At 35.2% G+C, this 18,403-nt stretch overlaps 1 protein-coding gene across 21 annotated transcripts in view; it reads left to right on the top strand.

The window, feature by feature from the left end:
* The window catches only part of LOC135220524 (voltage-dependent L-type calcium channel subunit beta-1-like), a 590,813-nt gene that overhangs the window by 536,865 nt on the left and 35,545 nt on the right, over positions 1-18,403 (top strand). For 13 of the 21 annotated variants that reach the window (XR_010315720.1, XR_010315722.1, XM_064257702.1 and 10 more), the window contains 4 exons: positions 15,341-15,602; positions 16,286-16,559; positions 17,208-17,336; positions 17,518-17,686. Coding sequence is in view for 17 of the 21 variants with exons in the window: in XM_064257702.1 (XP_064113772.1) it covers positions 15,341-15,602; positions 16,286-16,559; positions 17,208-17,336; positions 17,518-17,686 (834 nt within the window). In the remaining 4 variants the exon portion in view is untranslated. The remainder of the gene's footprint in view (positions 1-15,340; positions 15,603-16,285; positions 16,560-17,207; positions 17,337-17,517; positions 17,687-18,403) is intronic. The other 8 variants (XR_010315723.1, XR_010315721.1, XM_064257686.1 and 5 more) reach the window with 3 other exon arrangements.

Genomic DNA, 18,403 nt, shown 5'->3' with positions numbered 1-18,403 from the left:
TAGAAATAGCCTGAACATCAGTGGTACGCCAGATACATTGATATGCCAGATATAATGTAATACTGACTTTGATTCAGTGAAAATGCCCTGAATATCAGAAACAGTCTAGGCATAATTTGGTACCGACTCAATTCAAAAAGAAGTGCAGTTTTGATTCTGTGAAAAGGCCTTAAACATCATAGGCACCCCAGGAATGTGTGCTTGGTTATAAAAAATATTAAGGAAAACTAATATTCTGCCCCTCAGAATAGGATCAAAACCACAAAAGTGTCGAGAAATCAACTTCTAGAGAGCAATAAAAGGAAATGATCTCGAAGCTGCTAAGCGGAGAGCCAGAGATGCAGCTAATCATTATAAATCAAGTGCAGAACATATGGGTGGTGGTGGGGCGCCGCCATGCCTATCAGCATTTAAGCAAAGACAATTCTGTCATTGAGATGATACCGATAGTTTATTACAGAAATAACAATAATAAAAGTATAACAAAGGTTAATTGAAAATTACTTCCGGATTGCATCATTTATCCTTGGAGTAAATTTTAAATCTCTCAATATATGGAGTGAGGGTGTGCGAGCCCACGCCTTCCTCTGTAGGTGTTCATAGGGACTTGTTTTTTTTTTGTTTTTTTTTCTTTTATCATGCATTCGAGTACTGGCCAGACTCACGTTCCTTAACTTCGTTGATCGAACGCTAGAAGATATATAGGACGCGTTACCTCAGTCGGAATACTCATGGTTTCAAAATGAGAGAATTTTTTGCTGGGGAACTCATATTAACATAAAACTGCAGGACAACCAGGCTGACTAGGAGAGAGAATATTAAATCATGTCTGTTTTGAGACAAATTGCCAGACCTCTCCCTGGCTGTTATAGCCTTCAAAATTCCAAAAATAATTCTCGATTTGCTGATCTAAGAAATCTCACCAGAAAAAAAATTATGTGCACTTGTGTCTACTGACGGGATCTTCCTAGATAAATTCCTTTCAGATTAAAGGAGAACTCTTGACCTCCTCATAAGAGGACATATCTTGAACTGCTCAGCGTTTATGCTCGGTGAACATTTTTCTTCAGTTTTTAAGAATTCATTTGGTTAGCAACGCTGGTTGAAGGTGTCTTTCCTTGTCGTTTGTTATTTTTATAAAAGGGAAATTTCCCTTCAACATTACTTCCTCCATATGTTTATATGATGTTTCTTACACTTTGTCAAAGTATTCTGTTTTCAAGTAGTATTGCGGCCGCTCTCGAAGAATTACATTGCAAAGCTGACTGGGCAAGAAAGGTGGAGTGCATAAGTGCACTCGGAGAGCTCTCAAAGTCCACGACGCTGACTCTGCTATTTGCTCCTATTTCTTGAAGGTTTTAGGAATCAATAAGGTGGGAATATATTTGTTTAGTACTGTAATTTTATACTTTGACTAGTTCCTCTAACACGCAGATTTCTCTCGGCATTTTTAGATAAGTTAAACGAAAGATGTTTTGCATATTTTGTCATTTTACTTGCCATTATTTACTGAAATATTGTGAAATACCGGGAGAATGAAACATCATAATTATTAATACACAATTGGAGAAGATACCAGCTAGTATGGGTGGGATTGGAGTCAACTAAAAATTTTGCATGGGACCGGAGCTAATGTTGAGGCACGAAGCTAAATGCGTCAGTGTTGCAAGCGAATGGGAATTTTCTTCGAACTTCAGGCATCCCCATTTCGATGTCTTGGGAATCAAATTGCCAGTGTTGCAAGAAACTGGCGATTTTTTTTAACTTCAGCCATCACCGGTTTTGGTTTCTAAGAAGTCAAATCGCCAGTGTTGTATTAAACTGCAGATTTTATTTGACCGTCATGCATAATCTGTTTTGGTGTCTTTGGAAACAAAATGCATTTGTTACAAGAGACTGGGGATTTTGTTTGAACTTCAGGCATCATCAACTGTTTTGATGTCTTTGGAATCAAGTTGCCATTGTTGCAAGAAACTAGGGATTTTGTTTGGACTTTAGGCATCACCGGTTTTGGTGTCTTTGGAATCAAATTACCATTGTTGTAAGAGACTTTGGATTTTGTTTGAACTTCAGCCATCACCGTTCACTGTCTTTGGATTCAAATTGACATTGTTGCAAAAAATTGGGGTTTTGTTTGAATTTCAGGCATCACTAGTTTTGGTGTCTTTATAATCAAATTGCCAGTGTTACCAGAGACTGGCGATTTTTTTAACTTCAGTCATCACCGGTTTTGGTTTCTATGAAGTCAAATCGCCAGTATTGCATTAAAGTGCAGATTTTGTTTGAACTTCAAAGGCATCAAAGGTTTTGATATTTGTGGAGTCCAAATGGCTAAGTTGAAAGCGACTGGAATTTAGGACTCAAATTTCCAGTGTTGCAAGAAACTGGGAATTCTGTTTGAAATTCAGGCATCAAAAGTTTTTATATTTTTCGGAGTCAAACTGCTTAAGTTCCAAGAGACTGGGGATTTTGTTTAAACATGAGACACCTGCGGTTTTGATATTTTTGAAGCTAATTACCTGTGTTGAAAGAAAACTTGGGATTTTATTTGAAATCAAGGCATTTCCGGTTTTGAATCCCTGTAGTTAAATCATATCAGCGCTTCTGGTATTACGTCCTTTGTGCAATGACAATTGTCATATAGCGAACGCGCAGACAGAATTAAGTAATATTAAATGCCAAAAATGGCTTACATAGTATGCCTGAATCTATATAGTTATCTCTCTCTCTCTCTCTCTCTCTCTCTCTCTCTCTCTCTCTCTCTCTCTCTCTCTCTCTCTCTGAACATTAGTTTTCACAAAACATTCATAAAGCAGTAGCAAAACTGCCAGCAACTGAGCAATGCCAATTCTATGTGTACTTTAGTATTATTTTCTAATTAAAGGAAGACTTTATTTGTAATCAAGGTTCGCGCCACTTGTAGGGTCTTGCCAAACAGCGTTCCCTATAAGTTTCTTTAAAGACCTTATAACCTCCCAATAATGAGTAACTGCTGGGCAGTTTTTTAACCTGTTATTTAATGTTTTGCAAGATTTTGGGAAATTTCACCGAGTTTTTAAACCTAGTTCCAGTCTGTCCCTGATCTTCTATTATTTTCCACTTTTTCGTATTGGCCTTAAATGTGGTCTGCTTTAAATAGTTACCACAATGGACAGCAAAAGTCCCACACCGCAAAATAGCTAAGCTGCTATAAATTCGTCATTGCTAAACTTAAAGAATGAAAAATCATGCTGAAATAGAGCTGAAACTGGATACTATTTGCAAAGTTACAAGGAAATAATATAAGAGAATAAAGGTGGCTATCACATAAAAGTTTTTTTGCAGTGAACTACCAGAACTAGACAGTACAAGATGCAAATTTTTCAGAGCAACAAAGAACTTACCACCCATCTTGCAAAATTATATAAGTTTAATAACTCTAAGTTTTGTTACGGATGCATAAGTATCCGCAGCCAAATAAGTTAATTGTAGATATCCGGCTTATGGATGATAACTGTGTTCGTATTGTGTGACAGAGTTATTTTAAGAAATAGCTCCCAGTTGCTTCAGTTGTACTCTTTTTAAATTGAATACTTGAGTTTCAAAGAAGGTCCCTTTTTATGCTAAGTAAAATGGTTTTTATTGATAATATTTATTGTAAAAGCTCATGTGCTGAAACAGGGAGTCATTTTAACCTATTAGAGTGGCTAACAGAGATTATTGTGATTATGCATATATATATTCATAAATACTATCTGTTACACCAATGTCAGACCACCATTCCAGTGAAGCCTCTATTCAGAGAATAGGATATTCTGTATGAAAACGTATTCTCTTTTGAAAAATATCCAACATTTTTGCGGAGCTTAAGAAGCGAAGATTGCAGTTTGTAATTTATACAATATATATACATAATGTATACATTACAAATGTATACATTTGTAATGTATACATGGCTGGGCACATGGAAGGTGAACAACAGTAAAAAGCATCTGTTTACAACTCCAAGAATGAGTTTCCCTGACTGGGAGGGGGTGGGAATACATTGTGGGATGGGGTGGAAAGAGTTAGGCGGAAGGCATTTGACTTATCAGAGCTCTTTTGTTTTGTTTTATACATACTTTATGATTTTTCCACATTTTATTAAGTGATATTATGTCCAATACTATGTGTTCTGTGACTTCTAATGAAATACATCCAGTACAAAACAAAATAGAAGAAGAGATAAGCTATATATATATATATATATATATATATATATATATATATATATAGATATATATATATATATATATATATATATATATATATAGAAGAGAGAGAGAGAGAGAGAGAGAGAGAGAGAGAGAGAGAGAGAGAGAGAACAGCAACTAAGGTACCACATATAAATCCTATGATGTCGTCACTCCATCCCTTTTATATTTTTATTTTGTGCTATGCTGTCTTCATTTTTATTTCCCTAACTTAAAATGTGGAAAAACAATCAAATTTACCACCCAAACGAGATAAATGAATTTGATATCCCTTTGCGTGTGCATATACAAGTAAATCAAATGTGTTACCAACATCTACAAATTATTATTTTAGATATTTTTAGAGACGATATATCAACAGTGATAACATATTCTCTTGTATACTGTTTTGGTGTGTGTGATAATCTTACTTGGAGTCAACTAAAGTTGTAATGAAATATTCTACAGAGGATCTAGTAAAACACAGATGACAAAGCAATACGTGATATTGCAATAAGAATCATTCACGCGAACACACACACACACACACACACACCAAGTGAAAGGGTGTGGAGACAGATTTGTAACTGGCTTAAAATCAGGTAACTTAACGTGTCATGAAACGCCACTTTGTTTAGCACGTTTTATTGACTAATGGTACAGATACAGAATCAGTTTAACATCTATGGTGGAAGGTGTGGGATAGACAAGCACTCTTGTTATTTTCAAGTTTTCTTGCTATTGGGGGAAATGTAAACGCCATTGTGGGTTTTTACTTTTAATGGCTGATAGGCATATGTATCATAAACATATCTTGCGTTAATTGGCTACATCCAGAATGTATTAGTGCACTCAATAACTAGGCGCATTTTCCCTCTTTGTACGGTTGTGTATAATCAGTCATTTGTTTGAATTGTTCTTAAGTACAACCATTACTTTTGCGAAGATGTACCCTGAGCACATGGATGTTGTGCCTGCAGCGTTACAGATCCTGCTGGTGTTGTTTATTGTACTGTCTATTTTTTTTTATGACCTCACCTAAGAGGACGAGGAAGGTGTTGATTCTTGAACAGAAACTAGAAATTATTTGGAGAATCAAGGCAGGATGATCTAGGACTCTAGGTCGTGTATCATGGAGGAGCATGGCATTGCCCAATCAACCTTACATATCAAGGCTTCCTAGGACAAGCTGAAGAAGTATGCAACAGATTTCGGGAAGAAGACGACCAGAAGCCAGGTCTGCAAGGTTATGGCAAAAGTCCATCATAAAGACATTGCCCTGTCTACCTTGATGTGAATTTGGCAACAAGGAACTGCTGTTGTGAGCATAAGTAGTGCTGATTTGAAGACTGTTACTATGAAGTTTGCAGGTTTGCATAATGTTGCAGACTTTAAGGCATCCGAAGGTTGCTATTTTGGTTCAAAATTCGACATGGGATTTCTAAAAAGAAAACTCGTGGTGAAGCTTTGGATGGTTCCACATAGGGAACAGATGAATTTTGCCAGATGTTGCGAGACTTGATGAAGAAAGAAGGTTTTGTTTTAGGGGAGATCTACTGTGCTGACAAAACAGTTCTATTCTATCACTCTTTACCGACTAACACCTTTGCCAATGAGAAGGATTGATTGATTGTATCTATTAAATTTGGCATCACAACATCTGGGTAATTGACACCGAAATAAATTAAATAGAAAAAATTAAATTTTTAATAAATTTTGTATAAAAATATCTATAAATATATGTATTTAAAAATTTTGTTCATATACATAAGTTCGTATATAGACAATCTATGTATAATTTAAATTTGGTTGAGGGGGCCCGCCTCCCTCATAAAGATATATAACTGCTCTATATTACAATCCTTTCCAAGAATTGTAGCTATGATAAAATTACCTACTCTGTCACGACCCCAAGACAGGAACCTATGTCTCAAATTCCCGAATCTGGGACATTCAATCAGCAAATGTTTCACAGTCAAGGGCACAGTACAGTTCTCGCAAAACGGAGGATTTTCACGAGACATCAAGAACCCATGGGTGAGTCTTGTATGTCCAATGCTCAATCTGCACAACATCGTTTCCTGTCTCCTTGGCATATTCGGATATGACCAAGGAGACACTGATGACGTGATACTGCGCATTTTTTGATTAGTTAAAATATCCTCCCACTGGGACTGCCAACATTTTTTAATTCTCTGACCTACTAGAGGATACAAATCCCGATATGGTAGTAGGCATCTTGTAGGTTCTGGGGAGCTGACCGCAGACTTTGCAAGTTGGTCAGCTTTCTCATTCCCAGCCACCCCAACATGGGAAGGCACCCAACAGAACTTTATTTCTTTCCCTCTTCCTTTTTAGTAAAAGCAGCCATTCCAATATATCTAAAATCAGAGGGTTTAAAGGGTTAAAAGATTCCAATGACTGAAGAACACTTCTTGAGTCACAATATATATAATAGAATTATTTTCAATCCGAATTAAAACTTCCTTTGAAGCCTTTAAAATTCCATATAATACTGCTGTAAAAATCGATGCAACAGATGATAACCTGCCGCTTCTTTCTACATCAGGGAAGGCTACACCAAAGCCGACGCCAGCATCTGACTTTGAGTCATCCGTGAAAACTGCAGTGGAGTTATCATGTTGCAAAGAGTGTTCTTAAAATATTGACCGCATGGCCTCACTTGGTAAATTTAAAATATCTACAAAATTTCACCTTTGGAAAGTTCCAGGGGGGACTAACTGAATATTTTGCTGGTAAAATCTCGATTCTTGGCATATTTAATTCACGGACAATAAAATTTCCTCTAAAAGCGAATGGATGAGGTTGCTTGGGGTGACTTTCATAAAACTGTCAATGCCTTTCATTTCTCATACAAATGCTGGTTAAAGACTTAGGTAGCCTCTGGAATCTATACCAGCTCCGAAGTGAATTTACCCGGTCATAAGCTTTCCAAGCAACACGTTTCAGCTTTGTTATGAACAAATGCTATTGGTGGGCAGCACTGCAAACCAGTGGTAGTTGGACAGACAAAGCAACTATGGTTTGAAGGATAGGCTCCCAAGGATTTGATATCATTCAGCAAAGGTTTGGTTCACCTCTAAGATCATCTTTGTAATGAGGTTATTCATCATCAGGAACAGGACCTCAGCATTTCTAGACATCGGATGAAAGCTTTGTTTCTCATGGAAACTGCTCCTGTGCATCCTAATAAGACTGCACTCAGTCAGCAAATGAACCAAGGTGTTATTGTTGCAACAAAACGGCTATGCTGGAGGAAGTTCCTGGAGGAGGTGGGTGGTGGTATTGGAGAACGAGGAAAGGAACAAGATTTGGATTCACGGAGGGAAATGACAGTGGACTATCTTTGCAAGTATTTGCTGAAGTCTGATATTTATAGGCCACCAGATTCTTGGAGGGATACTGTAGAGACCCTCAACCATGCCTGGAACCTGGGGAAGGGGACCTGGTGGACCACCAGGGCTTCGAAGTCAATTGCTTCAGTGCCAAGATCGAGACTGGAGGCAACTATGTTCCTAAGGATTATTATGAAATTTAGGTCTTGAGGACCAAGCGCCTGAACATATCAGGATTATTCAGCGCCCTAATGGAGAAAATGAATAAATGAATGATAACACATTGGAAAATTCAGTGTTCAAATATGAAAGCAAAAAATGTAGAATGACGATGGATAAAACCAATAAAAATGATTAATTGTCCAACTTTTATATTTAAAATATATACTTAACATAAAAATGAATATGACTAAAAACTTTGCTAAATATACTAAAATCATTTCGTGTTAAAATGACCAGATTCTTTCAGATAACCCATACGGTTCTCAATCAACCTCAACATCTTCATTTAAATTCTAATCTAGCCTTCCCAGCTATTATGTACTTTGCCCTAAGGCGATTCAATCTAGGACAGTGGACCAGTGAGCACAAACTGGGGCACTGGCTCCCTCTAAAATATAACTATGGGTGAGGCGGGTATGGCCAATCCTAAGCCGTGATAGAACGATACTTGCCTGGGTTTCTTTCTGAGGATACATAAGGACTTCCATAGAGGAGTTAGCTTTCATACTGGATGTTCACAATCTAACCTTGAACAGTCCATTATATGTGAGCATGATAAAAAAAATGCAAGTCCCATTAAGTATGATAACTTTAATATTCTGAACAAAGACTTGAACCGAAATGCATTATACTGATTCTCGAGTCTCTTCCCATCTCACAACTTGTTCTATAGATGAACACCCAGTACACTTCCAACCTCTCGTAGCTTTGTTACCCTACTGTTTTTTATGTATTTATTTTTCTGTTTTTATGTAATATTTTCGTTTTGGTTTATCTATTTAATATATAATATATAATATATATATGTATATATATAATATATATATATATGTATTATATATGTTTTTTAAAAAAAAAAATATGGGAAATAGTATATATATATAGATAATATATACAAATATAATATATATATATATATATATATATATGTATATATATATATATATCATTATATATATATATATATATATATATATATATATATATACTTTATATATATATATATATATATATATATATATATATATATCATATAATATATTATATATATATATATTCAGTTGTATTCCACATAGGAAAATGAAAAGGTATATTTCAGAAAATGCCCACAGTTTCGTCCTCCAATGGACCTCTTCTTGGAGCGTTTATTAAGGAAAGAGATAAAGTTTACAGTGCATGCGGCCAAGAAAGGCCTAAAAAATTTTAAACATAGTTACCAAAAACTAGCAGTTTGAGCTACAAACTATTCAGCAGTAAAATAACAATAAAAACAAGAATAGCAGTTGAGCAAATGAAAAATACCAAAATATCTAACGAGGTAATACATCCATTTGAAACAGCATAACATACAGTACATATTAACAAGCCTATACTATATGATAGTTAATGGATAACATTATCCAATTTGTACTGACGTTTCATGACATGTAAGATAAAAGGATCTAATTTATACAAACCAGGCGATAAATTGAAATTTTTTCCTTTGCTGTGAACAATGCAAGCTGTCTCTATCAAATTTCTTTCAATAAAACCTGTGCTCTTAAACAAACAAAATCTTTGACCCGAGCCAGTCAATCGGTGCATTACATAAACTACTATGAACACATAAAGCATTGCTCGTATTATTTGTTCGTATATTATATTTATGATTTAAAATGCGCTTTTCGAGTGGCTTCCCAGATTGTCCTATATAAAAACTACCGCACTTGCATGGGATCTTATATATGACTCCTTCATTGTTCTCCGGACTATTATGAATTAAAGTTTTTCCAATGGTGCTAGGATAGGAAAAAGTTGTACTAAAACCAAGTAACTTTAGGGGGTAGACTATAGATTCTAATGTGGGATGGTATGGGAAACATATAAAATCCAGTTTTCTGTTTTTCTCCTCATATGAATAAAATGTTTTTCGTGCTAACTTTAGACTGCAATCAATATCTTCCAATTTAAAATTATTTTCAATACCAACTTGATATATACATTCTAGTTCCTCATTGATAAATTCCGGACTGCAGATATTAAGAGCTCTAAGAAACATTGATCTTAATGCTGAGAGTTTTACTTCTACTTTGTGTGAGGAGTAATTGCTAATAATAAGATTGTTATTAGTAGGTTTTGTGTATATTTTAAACTTGTAGCTAGAACTTATAACTGACCTCACAACTGTAACATCCAAAAATGAGATAACACCATTGTCTTCTTCGTCAACCGTAAAAGTTATAGAGGGAACTAAATTATTGAGGTCTCTTAAAATCTTCGTGCCTAAGAAGATTACCAGTACTATAAGATGTCCACGCGAATTCTTCAAGCTTTTCTTAATCTGTATCCACGTTGCCGACAACTAGTGTTTGACTTCAAGAAGGCCCTAATTAAGGCTCACAAAGTAAAATTACAATGGATATTCCTTAGGGAATGTAAAGCGGAATGCGTGATACCCCGTTCGTTGATGACGTCTGCAATGAGAAGAGGAGTGTTTACTTTTGGCAATTTGGAAAACATGATTTTGAATTTACACATCGATAACGCGAAGAAAGAAAAATGGAAGCATTTTGCTCAGTCTGTACAACTACGTGGTCAGTTTTTAAGAGACATTCCTATGGACTGGCAAGCGAGGTTATTGGATTATGTCTACAATCAACTACGATGTCAGATCACAGTGCATAAGAGGAGGCTTGATAATAAATTAAGATTTCTCATATCGAAGTCTGATTGGAAAACATATGGGAAAAATACCAACTACCTTAATCTGTCGTCCAAAGTTTTAAGTGAAAATGAGAAGTGTGTATTAGAACTGGGACTGAAATTCAATAATTCAACAAGAAAACCTGATATGGTGGAAATCAGCAAACAGTTTATTTACAAGAGAAATGCTATACTGATAAACCGGAATATATTGAATGCACTAAATTTGGCCAGAGGTGTTGTGTATGGTGCATACTCAGTACATTGTACTTTTAACTTCTTTCCGAAACGTCTGAATAAGGCTTTGGACTCACTCAGAAAAGACAAAGATATCCACATAACCAGGGCAGATAAAGCTAATGTTGTTGTTGTTTTGGATCGAGGAGACTATGTTGATAAAATGAACATTCTGTTAAATGACCAAGATACGTATGAACATTTGATTTCTAATCCTTTGTGAGCGAGTAAATGCCCAGTTTCATAAAAGATTGAGAAAGATATTTGGGAACAATCAATATATGGTTAGTACGTTTACTACTATAATTGCTAGACTTCCTATTTGTATGGTACAGTTAAAACCCATAAGGAAGGACAACCATTACGTCCTATAATTAGTACTATTGGTTCAGTGTCTTACAAACTTTCTAAATTCTTAGTAACATTATTGCAACCACTTGTAGGTACAATATCTAATTTGCATGTTGAAAATAATTTAGATTTTGTAAACAGAATAATCGGGAAAACTCCAAAAGATGATGAAATAATGGTAAGCTTTGATGTTAAAATTCTGTTCACCTGTGTACCTGTCAACGACGTCTTAGAATTTTTAAATAGCGAACTAAATAAACATGTCATGTCTTTGCCTAATCACGTAATTTTAGAACTAATCAGACTGTGCATGGTTGACACTTGTTTTATTTTTAATGGAAAATTTTACCGACAAACATTCGGAATGCAGATGGGTAATTGCTTGTCCCCAGTATTATCAAATATTTACATGGAATTTTATGAATCTAGAAGAGCTAATTCAATTATGGCAGATATTGTTTTCTGGGTTAGATATGTTGACGATGTATTTGCGGTACTGAAAACTTCTATTGACATTCAGAAGATTTTAAGAGACCTCAATAATTTAGTTCCCTCGGTGTTATCTCATTTTTGGATGTTACAGTTGTGAGGTCAGTTGTAAGTTCTAGCTACAAGTTTAAAATATACAGAAAACCTACTAATAACAATCTTATTATTAGCAATTACTCCTCACACAAAGTAGAAGTAAAACTCTCAGCATTAAGATCAATGTTTCTTAGAGCTCTTAATATCTGCAGTCCGGAATTTATCAATGAGGAACTAGAATGTATATATCAAGTTGGTATTGAAAATAATTTTAAATTGGAAGATATTGATTGCAGTCTAAAGTTAGCAAGAAAAACATTGTATTCATATGAGGAGAAAAACAGAAAACTAGATTTTATATCTTTCCCATACCATCCCACATTAGAGTCTATAGTTTACCCCTGAGGTTTCTTGGTTCAAGTGCAACTTTTTCCTATCCTAGTACCATTGGTAAAACTTGAATTCATAATAGTCTGGAAAACAATGGAGGAGTCATATAATAAGAATCCCATGCAAGATGCGGCAGTTTTTATATAGGACATAATCTGGGAAGCCACTCGAAAAGCGCATTTTAAATCATAAATATAATATACGAACAAATAATACGAGCAATGCTTTATGTGTTCATAGTAGTTTATGTAATGCACCGATTGACTGGCTCGGGTCAAAGATTTTGTTTAAGAGCACAGGTTTTATTGAAAGAAATTTGATAGAGACAGCTTGCATTGTTCACAGCAAAGGAAAAAATTTTAATTTATCGCCTGGTTTGTATAAATTAGATCCTTTTATCTTACATGTCATGAAACGTCAGTACAAATTGGATAATGTTATCCATTAACTATCATATAGTATAGGCTTGTTAATATGTACTGTATGTTATGCTGTTTCAAATGGACGTATTACCTCGTTAGATATTTTGGTATTTTCATTTGCTCAACTGCTATTCTTGTTTTTATTGTTATTTTACTGCTGAATAGTTTGTAGCTCAAACTGCTAGTTTTTGGTAACTGTATGTTTAAAAACATTTTAGGCCTTTCTTGGCCGCATGCACTGTAAACTTTATCTCTTTCCTTAAAAAACGCTCCAAGAAGAGGTCCATTGGAGGACGAAACTGTTGGGCATTTTCTGAAATATACCTTTTTTCATTTTCCTATGTGGAATACAACTGAATTACTATATCTTCGTGCCTAAGAAGATTACCAGTACTATATATATATATATATTATTATATATATATGTATATATATATATATATAATATATATATATATATATATCTATATAGATCATATATACTATATATGTATATATGATAATATATATATATATATATCTATATACATATATATATATATATGTATATATATATATATATTATACTATATATATATATATATATATATATATATATATTTGTATATATGTATAGATATGTACATATATAAATGTGTATGTGTAAAATTGTACTTAGTGCAAGTCGTCTAAAGTTTTGGAATTCTTCGCGCTTTAGGATAAGCTTTTCAGGTTGGTAACGCGACCCCTTTCTTTTACTTCCGAAACAGGTTCGAATCCTATTAAGGACCTGAAAATGTATTCATTTTCTTGCACCTGGTTCTTAGGCATTGTATTGACAAGTATATCCAAAAAGTGTGGAGAATTCGAGAAGTTAAGGCCCATTGCGAATCTTACAATTACTACATACATGTTTGGTAGATAGGGCCCATTCGATTCTATGTACATGTGTATACTTACATGCGTACATATATATTCACTTATATGTGTATATATTACTACAGAATGTGGAATATGTCACATTATGTGTCTTCATAGGTAAAGACCTTGATCAGGAAAGTTTTGCGTGCAAAATGTTTCAACCCCAATACAACTCTAGTAGGATATGCAGTTCTCCTGATGCAGGATTTACAAGAATCTCATAACACTTACGCAATAACAACGATGAGTTCTTGACAAGATGACTGATTTCATTATGCAACGACAGGTACTGTACTAGACTTTGGAGGCATTAAGCTAAGTAAAGAGCACCGAACAGTTAGAACCGTATCCATTATGTAATATTCTTTACAAAAACAAACCCTGAGACCAGTTCTGGCCTACCTAACTGTGTGCCGTTGGTAGGAGGAGGTTCTGTATGTCCAGTGCTGCGGTCAAGGTCAACAATATTCCCAATTAGGGCGTGGATCAGTCCCCTATTGATATTGTTGTGCTTATGAGGTTTGCCTCCCTTATTTTGAATGTTTTTTCCTTCCAGCTTTCATTCTTATTTGTGGTTTATAACACATTCAAGCTGAGTACCACTTTTAACAATGATGAGGACAAGTTACAGTAAAAAGAAGCGTTAAGCCATAATGCCACATCGTTTTTATTTTAAGTTTATCTCTTGGAGATCCTAAAGTAAATAAAACTGCTTGCCTTTATTGATACCGCACTACAAGGTCAACGAATGTGACACGGAAATAAAAGTAAAGAATCATGAGGGCATTTTGGAAAAGTAAAATGAAATTGCGTAGATATTATTTATCAATTTATACTAGAAACCCCTATTTCTTCGAGGGAGCACGATACACTTGCTACTGTGTCTTTTCCGTCTCTCGCCCCTTTAGTCGTAATATGCACTATATATATATATATATATATATATATATATATATATATATATATATATATATATATATATATATTCACTTTTCAGACTTTGATTTCAGTTCCTTCATTTTTTGTTGAGTAATAATTCTTGAGTATATTATTAGCATTAACCCCCTTTAAACGAGAAATCACTCTGATTGGCCTTGCTCAGACCTACTCTTAGAACACGTAAAATCCAGACCCACTCGTACCCATTTTATACATAGTAATGCCGATGCATCTTCATGCATTTTTCTCTGTGGCAGCACTGCTGTTACTTCTGCATCGCTGTACAACGTATGTTTTTTTCATCTGATTGTTGTCTTTTCTTTTTGCTATTATCATCGGAAAGTGCCAGCAATTATTTGATCATTGATGAATTAGCTAATTGGTGCTACTAAAGATTTTTTACAATGGTGAATGTAACTTTTAACTGTACCACAACTACTTGTACTTTACTTATCTTTATCCTTGTTAGTATAATTCATATTGCATGTGTTCATATGACTGTCGAATAATGTTGTGTACCGTAATGCATTTTGTATAAACCAATAGTGCAAGTTTTGTGATAGATTGTAATGATTACTCCTTAGCATCTGAAATGGGCTGAAGGGCTTTACTGGATGCTGGATATGTCGGTGTCTGTTCAGATAAAAAGCCACTATTCTCCCAACATGTTCTTTTCTCGTGGCTCCAAAAGGAAGCTACCACATTACTATTCCTTTAGAACCTAATTCAGTGCTGTCTTGACTTCCAGGCTTCGTCGGAAAACGTTCATAATTTTCTCTACACTTAGTTTGACTTTTTGTACATGATTAAGAGCCCTTTTTCCTCTTATCTTTAAAGCAAAAACTTACGCCACTGTCTTTTCAAATTCATACACATTATTTTCAATTAACTTTGCTTATATTTTTATTCATTTTTTTACCATGGAATTTTGAGAGCCCTCAGATCCTGCTTGGTACTTTACAATGGCTCTTCACTTGTTTTGAATAGCCATGATCTTGTATAGCTTAATGACCCAGTATGTTGTTCCTGTTGCCAGTCTTAAGTCCTGTGCCAGCTTTCTGCCCATAGATCCCCTTGTCAGTAACCCTCATTGTACCACTCACAGGACTTGATCTCGACAATGGAATAGATCTGGGCGATGACTCTGATTCGTTAGGGAATTCCAAAGGAAAGACCTCCATCACAACTCCGCCAGCTAAGGAGAAACGGAAGCCTTTCTTCAGGAAACCAGAGAATATCCCCCCCTACGATGTTGTGCCTTCCATGCGGCCGCTAGTGCTAGTTGGCCCTTCTCTGAAAGGCTATGAGGTCACGGACATGATGCAAAAGGCGCTTTTTGATTATGTTAAGCACAGATTTGAGGGAAAGTAAGTATATTATTCCACTTTGGTTGTCTCCTAACCTTCCTAGTTTACTTTTTCAGAAACATGACGTATTCATAAATGTTCAGGTGGAAGTGAGTTTTTTTTGCGGCGACTTATCACGAAACTCACTCCATTCAAGAATTGCTTCATGTTGCCTCAGATCAAGTGTTCCCAAACTTTTCAAAAATGGTCAGCACCCAGTGATTTTCTCTATAAGATCACCATCATAATTTTGGAAATTGTGAAAAACTTCAGAACTCAGATATTTACACAATGTGATAGCATCCATAGATGAAGAGCCCTTCTTTTAAAATATGCCTGTGGGCGAAACCATTTATTACATCTTACAAATGGTTGATTAATGAATAATTTATTACCCAAAATAACAGCAGCCAGGGTTGTTGTGAAGCTATTGTCGACAGGAAAAAGGGTGCCTGGTGCTTCTTTCTCAAGAATTCCACTCGGAACATTTGAAACTACCTTACAAGCACTGTGGTCGTTCTTCTTCTCTAGGGCCAATTTATTATTATTTTGAGTTTATTATCAGAACACGAAGAGATTTTGGTCTGTGTTTATTTGGATTCATTGACACTTAGCCTCTTCTTAGATTGATGAAAGTTAACTAGTAGTAAGGCTGAAGTTTACTCTTGACTGCAAGTTTATTTCTGTGTAATAACAAGTGAAAGTAATTACAGGGTGATCATCACTCGAGTGAGTGCTGATATCTCTCTAGCCAAACGGAGTCTTCTAAATAACCCCAGCAAACGTGCACTTATGGAACGATCGAACTCTAGGTCTTCATGTATAGCGGAAGTTCAAGCGGAAATTGAACGAATATTCGAATTAGCCAGAACTTTACAGTTGGTGGTACTGGACTGTGACACAATCAATCATCCTTCGCAACTTGCTAAGACTTCTCTTGCTCCAATTCTTGTTTACCTGAAGATATCGTCTCCCAAAGTAAGTCGTATATTTTTGCATTTAAAACTAGTATCTATATGATTTCCTGTGTACCTATGTACCTACTGATTGCTGTAATATAAGGCTTCATCAGATGCGCATCAGCAATACATAAATCTAATGCAAAATGGATGAATTATGAAAATAATTATATCCTGCTATTTATAAACTGTAAAAAGCTTTATCATATTTTGTTGCCTTTCTTTCAGTTGAACATTTTTGCTAGAACTATAGTTCTCACTTTGAAAGGATTTACTAATGTGAATTGTGAATGTGATATATCTTTTAATGAAGGAAGGAAGTCTTTATCATGGATGCAGTCAGCTGAAAGGATATAATTAGTTCAGCTGTATTTACATTGTGTTGCACTTTAGTAAAGTTTATGTTTTCCTTATGATGCGTCGTCTTGTGTATGAACATAAACATGTAATAAGTACAGAATTATGTAGTGGAAAATAATTAATCGTATGCATACCATATGATGAGAATATTTACTTTGAAATAGGATTGTCTAGCAATGATTTCTATAATTATGTAGTGGTTGACGATGCAAGAAAAAAGGGAAATTGGAAATGTGACTGTCAGAAGCAAAGGAACTTTCATTTAGCTATGTTAGAAGCTTTCTATTTCCTTCTTTTTTGTTTGTAGGTGTTACAACGTTTGATAAAGTCCCGTGGGAAGTCTCAGAGCCGTAACCTAAATGTTCAAATGGTAGCTGCTGAAAAACTAGCCCAGTGCCCGCCTGAAATGTTCGATGTCATCCTAGACGAAAATCAGGTAATTTGTAGATGCAGAACTGCGGTAACCTGACGTTTGTAACACTCATTTGAATAACGATTGATGTCTTTTATAATTGAAAATATTTTACATATTGATTCGGACTGTGAGATGTAATCCTTTGTTATTATTAGTGTGATATGTATTAACTTGATTTAACTGTCCTTCTATTTCATTGCAGCTTGAAGATGCATGTGAGCACATAGCTGAATATCTGGAAGCTTACTGGCAGGCAACACATCCTCCTCTACCCCCGCCCCAGATACAGCGACCTATTCCATCTCCCCATACAAGTCCAAGATCTAATCACGCGCAATCTAATCTTATGCGAACAAATTCAACGCCTCCAGGTTAGTTGACATTCATCAGAGAGGCAACAGGACAAGTAATTTTCATAGGTACATTTTTGTTTCTTTGGGAATTATTTAAATTTTTCCTTCATTCAGGGTGAGGAGAGCTTAATTAAAGGTTGTCATGGAAGGTCCACATTATGCTTGAAGTAAGGAAAGAGCTTTGCATTACAGTATTTTCAGTCCCATTACCAAAGTAGCTAGCAAGACTGATGATGCTCTTGAGGAACAAAATCATTTTGATTAAAATCCAGCATATCTGTTATTGAAACTTTTAATTTCCGGTTTAGGAAATAAGATCATGTTCTGAATCCCAGATATAAACAAGCAACCTAATAACTAATTGACAGGCAAGATCTGACACTCTCTTATTTGTGGTAAGAACAAAAAGACCAATACTTCCTTGATTCATCGATCTTTACTAAATAACAATACTTTTACGATAAACCTCAAAACTAGAATCACTTGGATTTGGTGAAAGTTGACAGTGGTACTTCAGCCGTGACAACTTTGCAGTAAGCAGAGTATTTAAATGTCACTGCATTTGTACAACAGGTAATGACTTCTTTGTATTTGTTACGCTAAGCCAGTTTATCGTAATTTGCCTTATTCCACATGGAACTAACCTACCCACACCAACTTCAAGAATGAAAAGAAAAATTCCACTGTGAATACCCAAAATCGAATTCTTGTCCATAGACTAATTTTTTCATTTGT

This window comes from Macrobrachium nipponense, chromosome 2 (assembly GCF_015104395.2).
Source record: "Macrobrachium nipponense isolate FS-2020 chromosome 2, ASM1510439v2, whole genome shotgun sequence".
Taxonomy (NCBI): domain Eukaryota; kingdom Metazoa; phylum Arthropoda; class Malacostraca; order Decapoda; family Palaemonidae; genus Macrobrachium; species Macrobrachium nipponense.
This window is presented reverse-complemented; position numbering and strand designations above follow the sequence as displayed.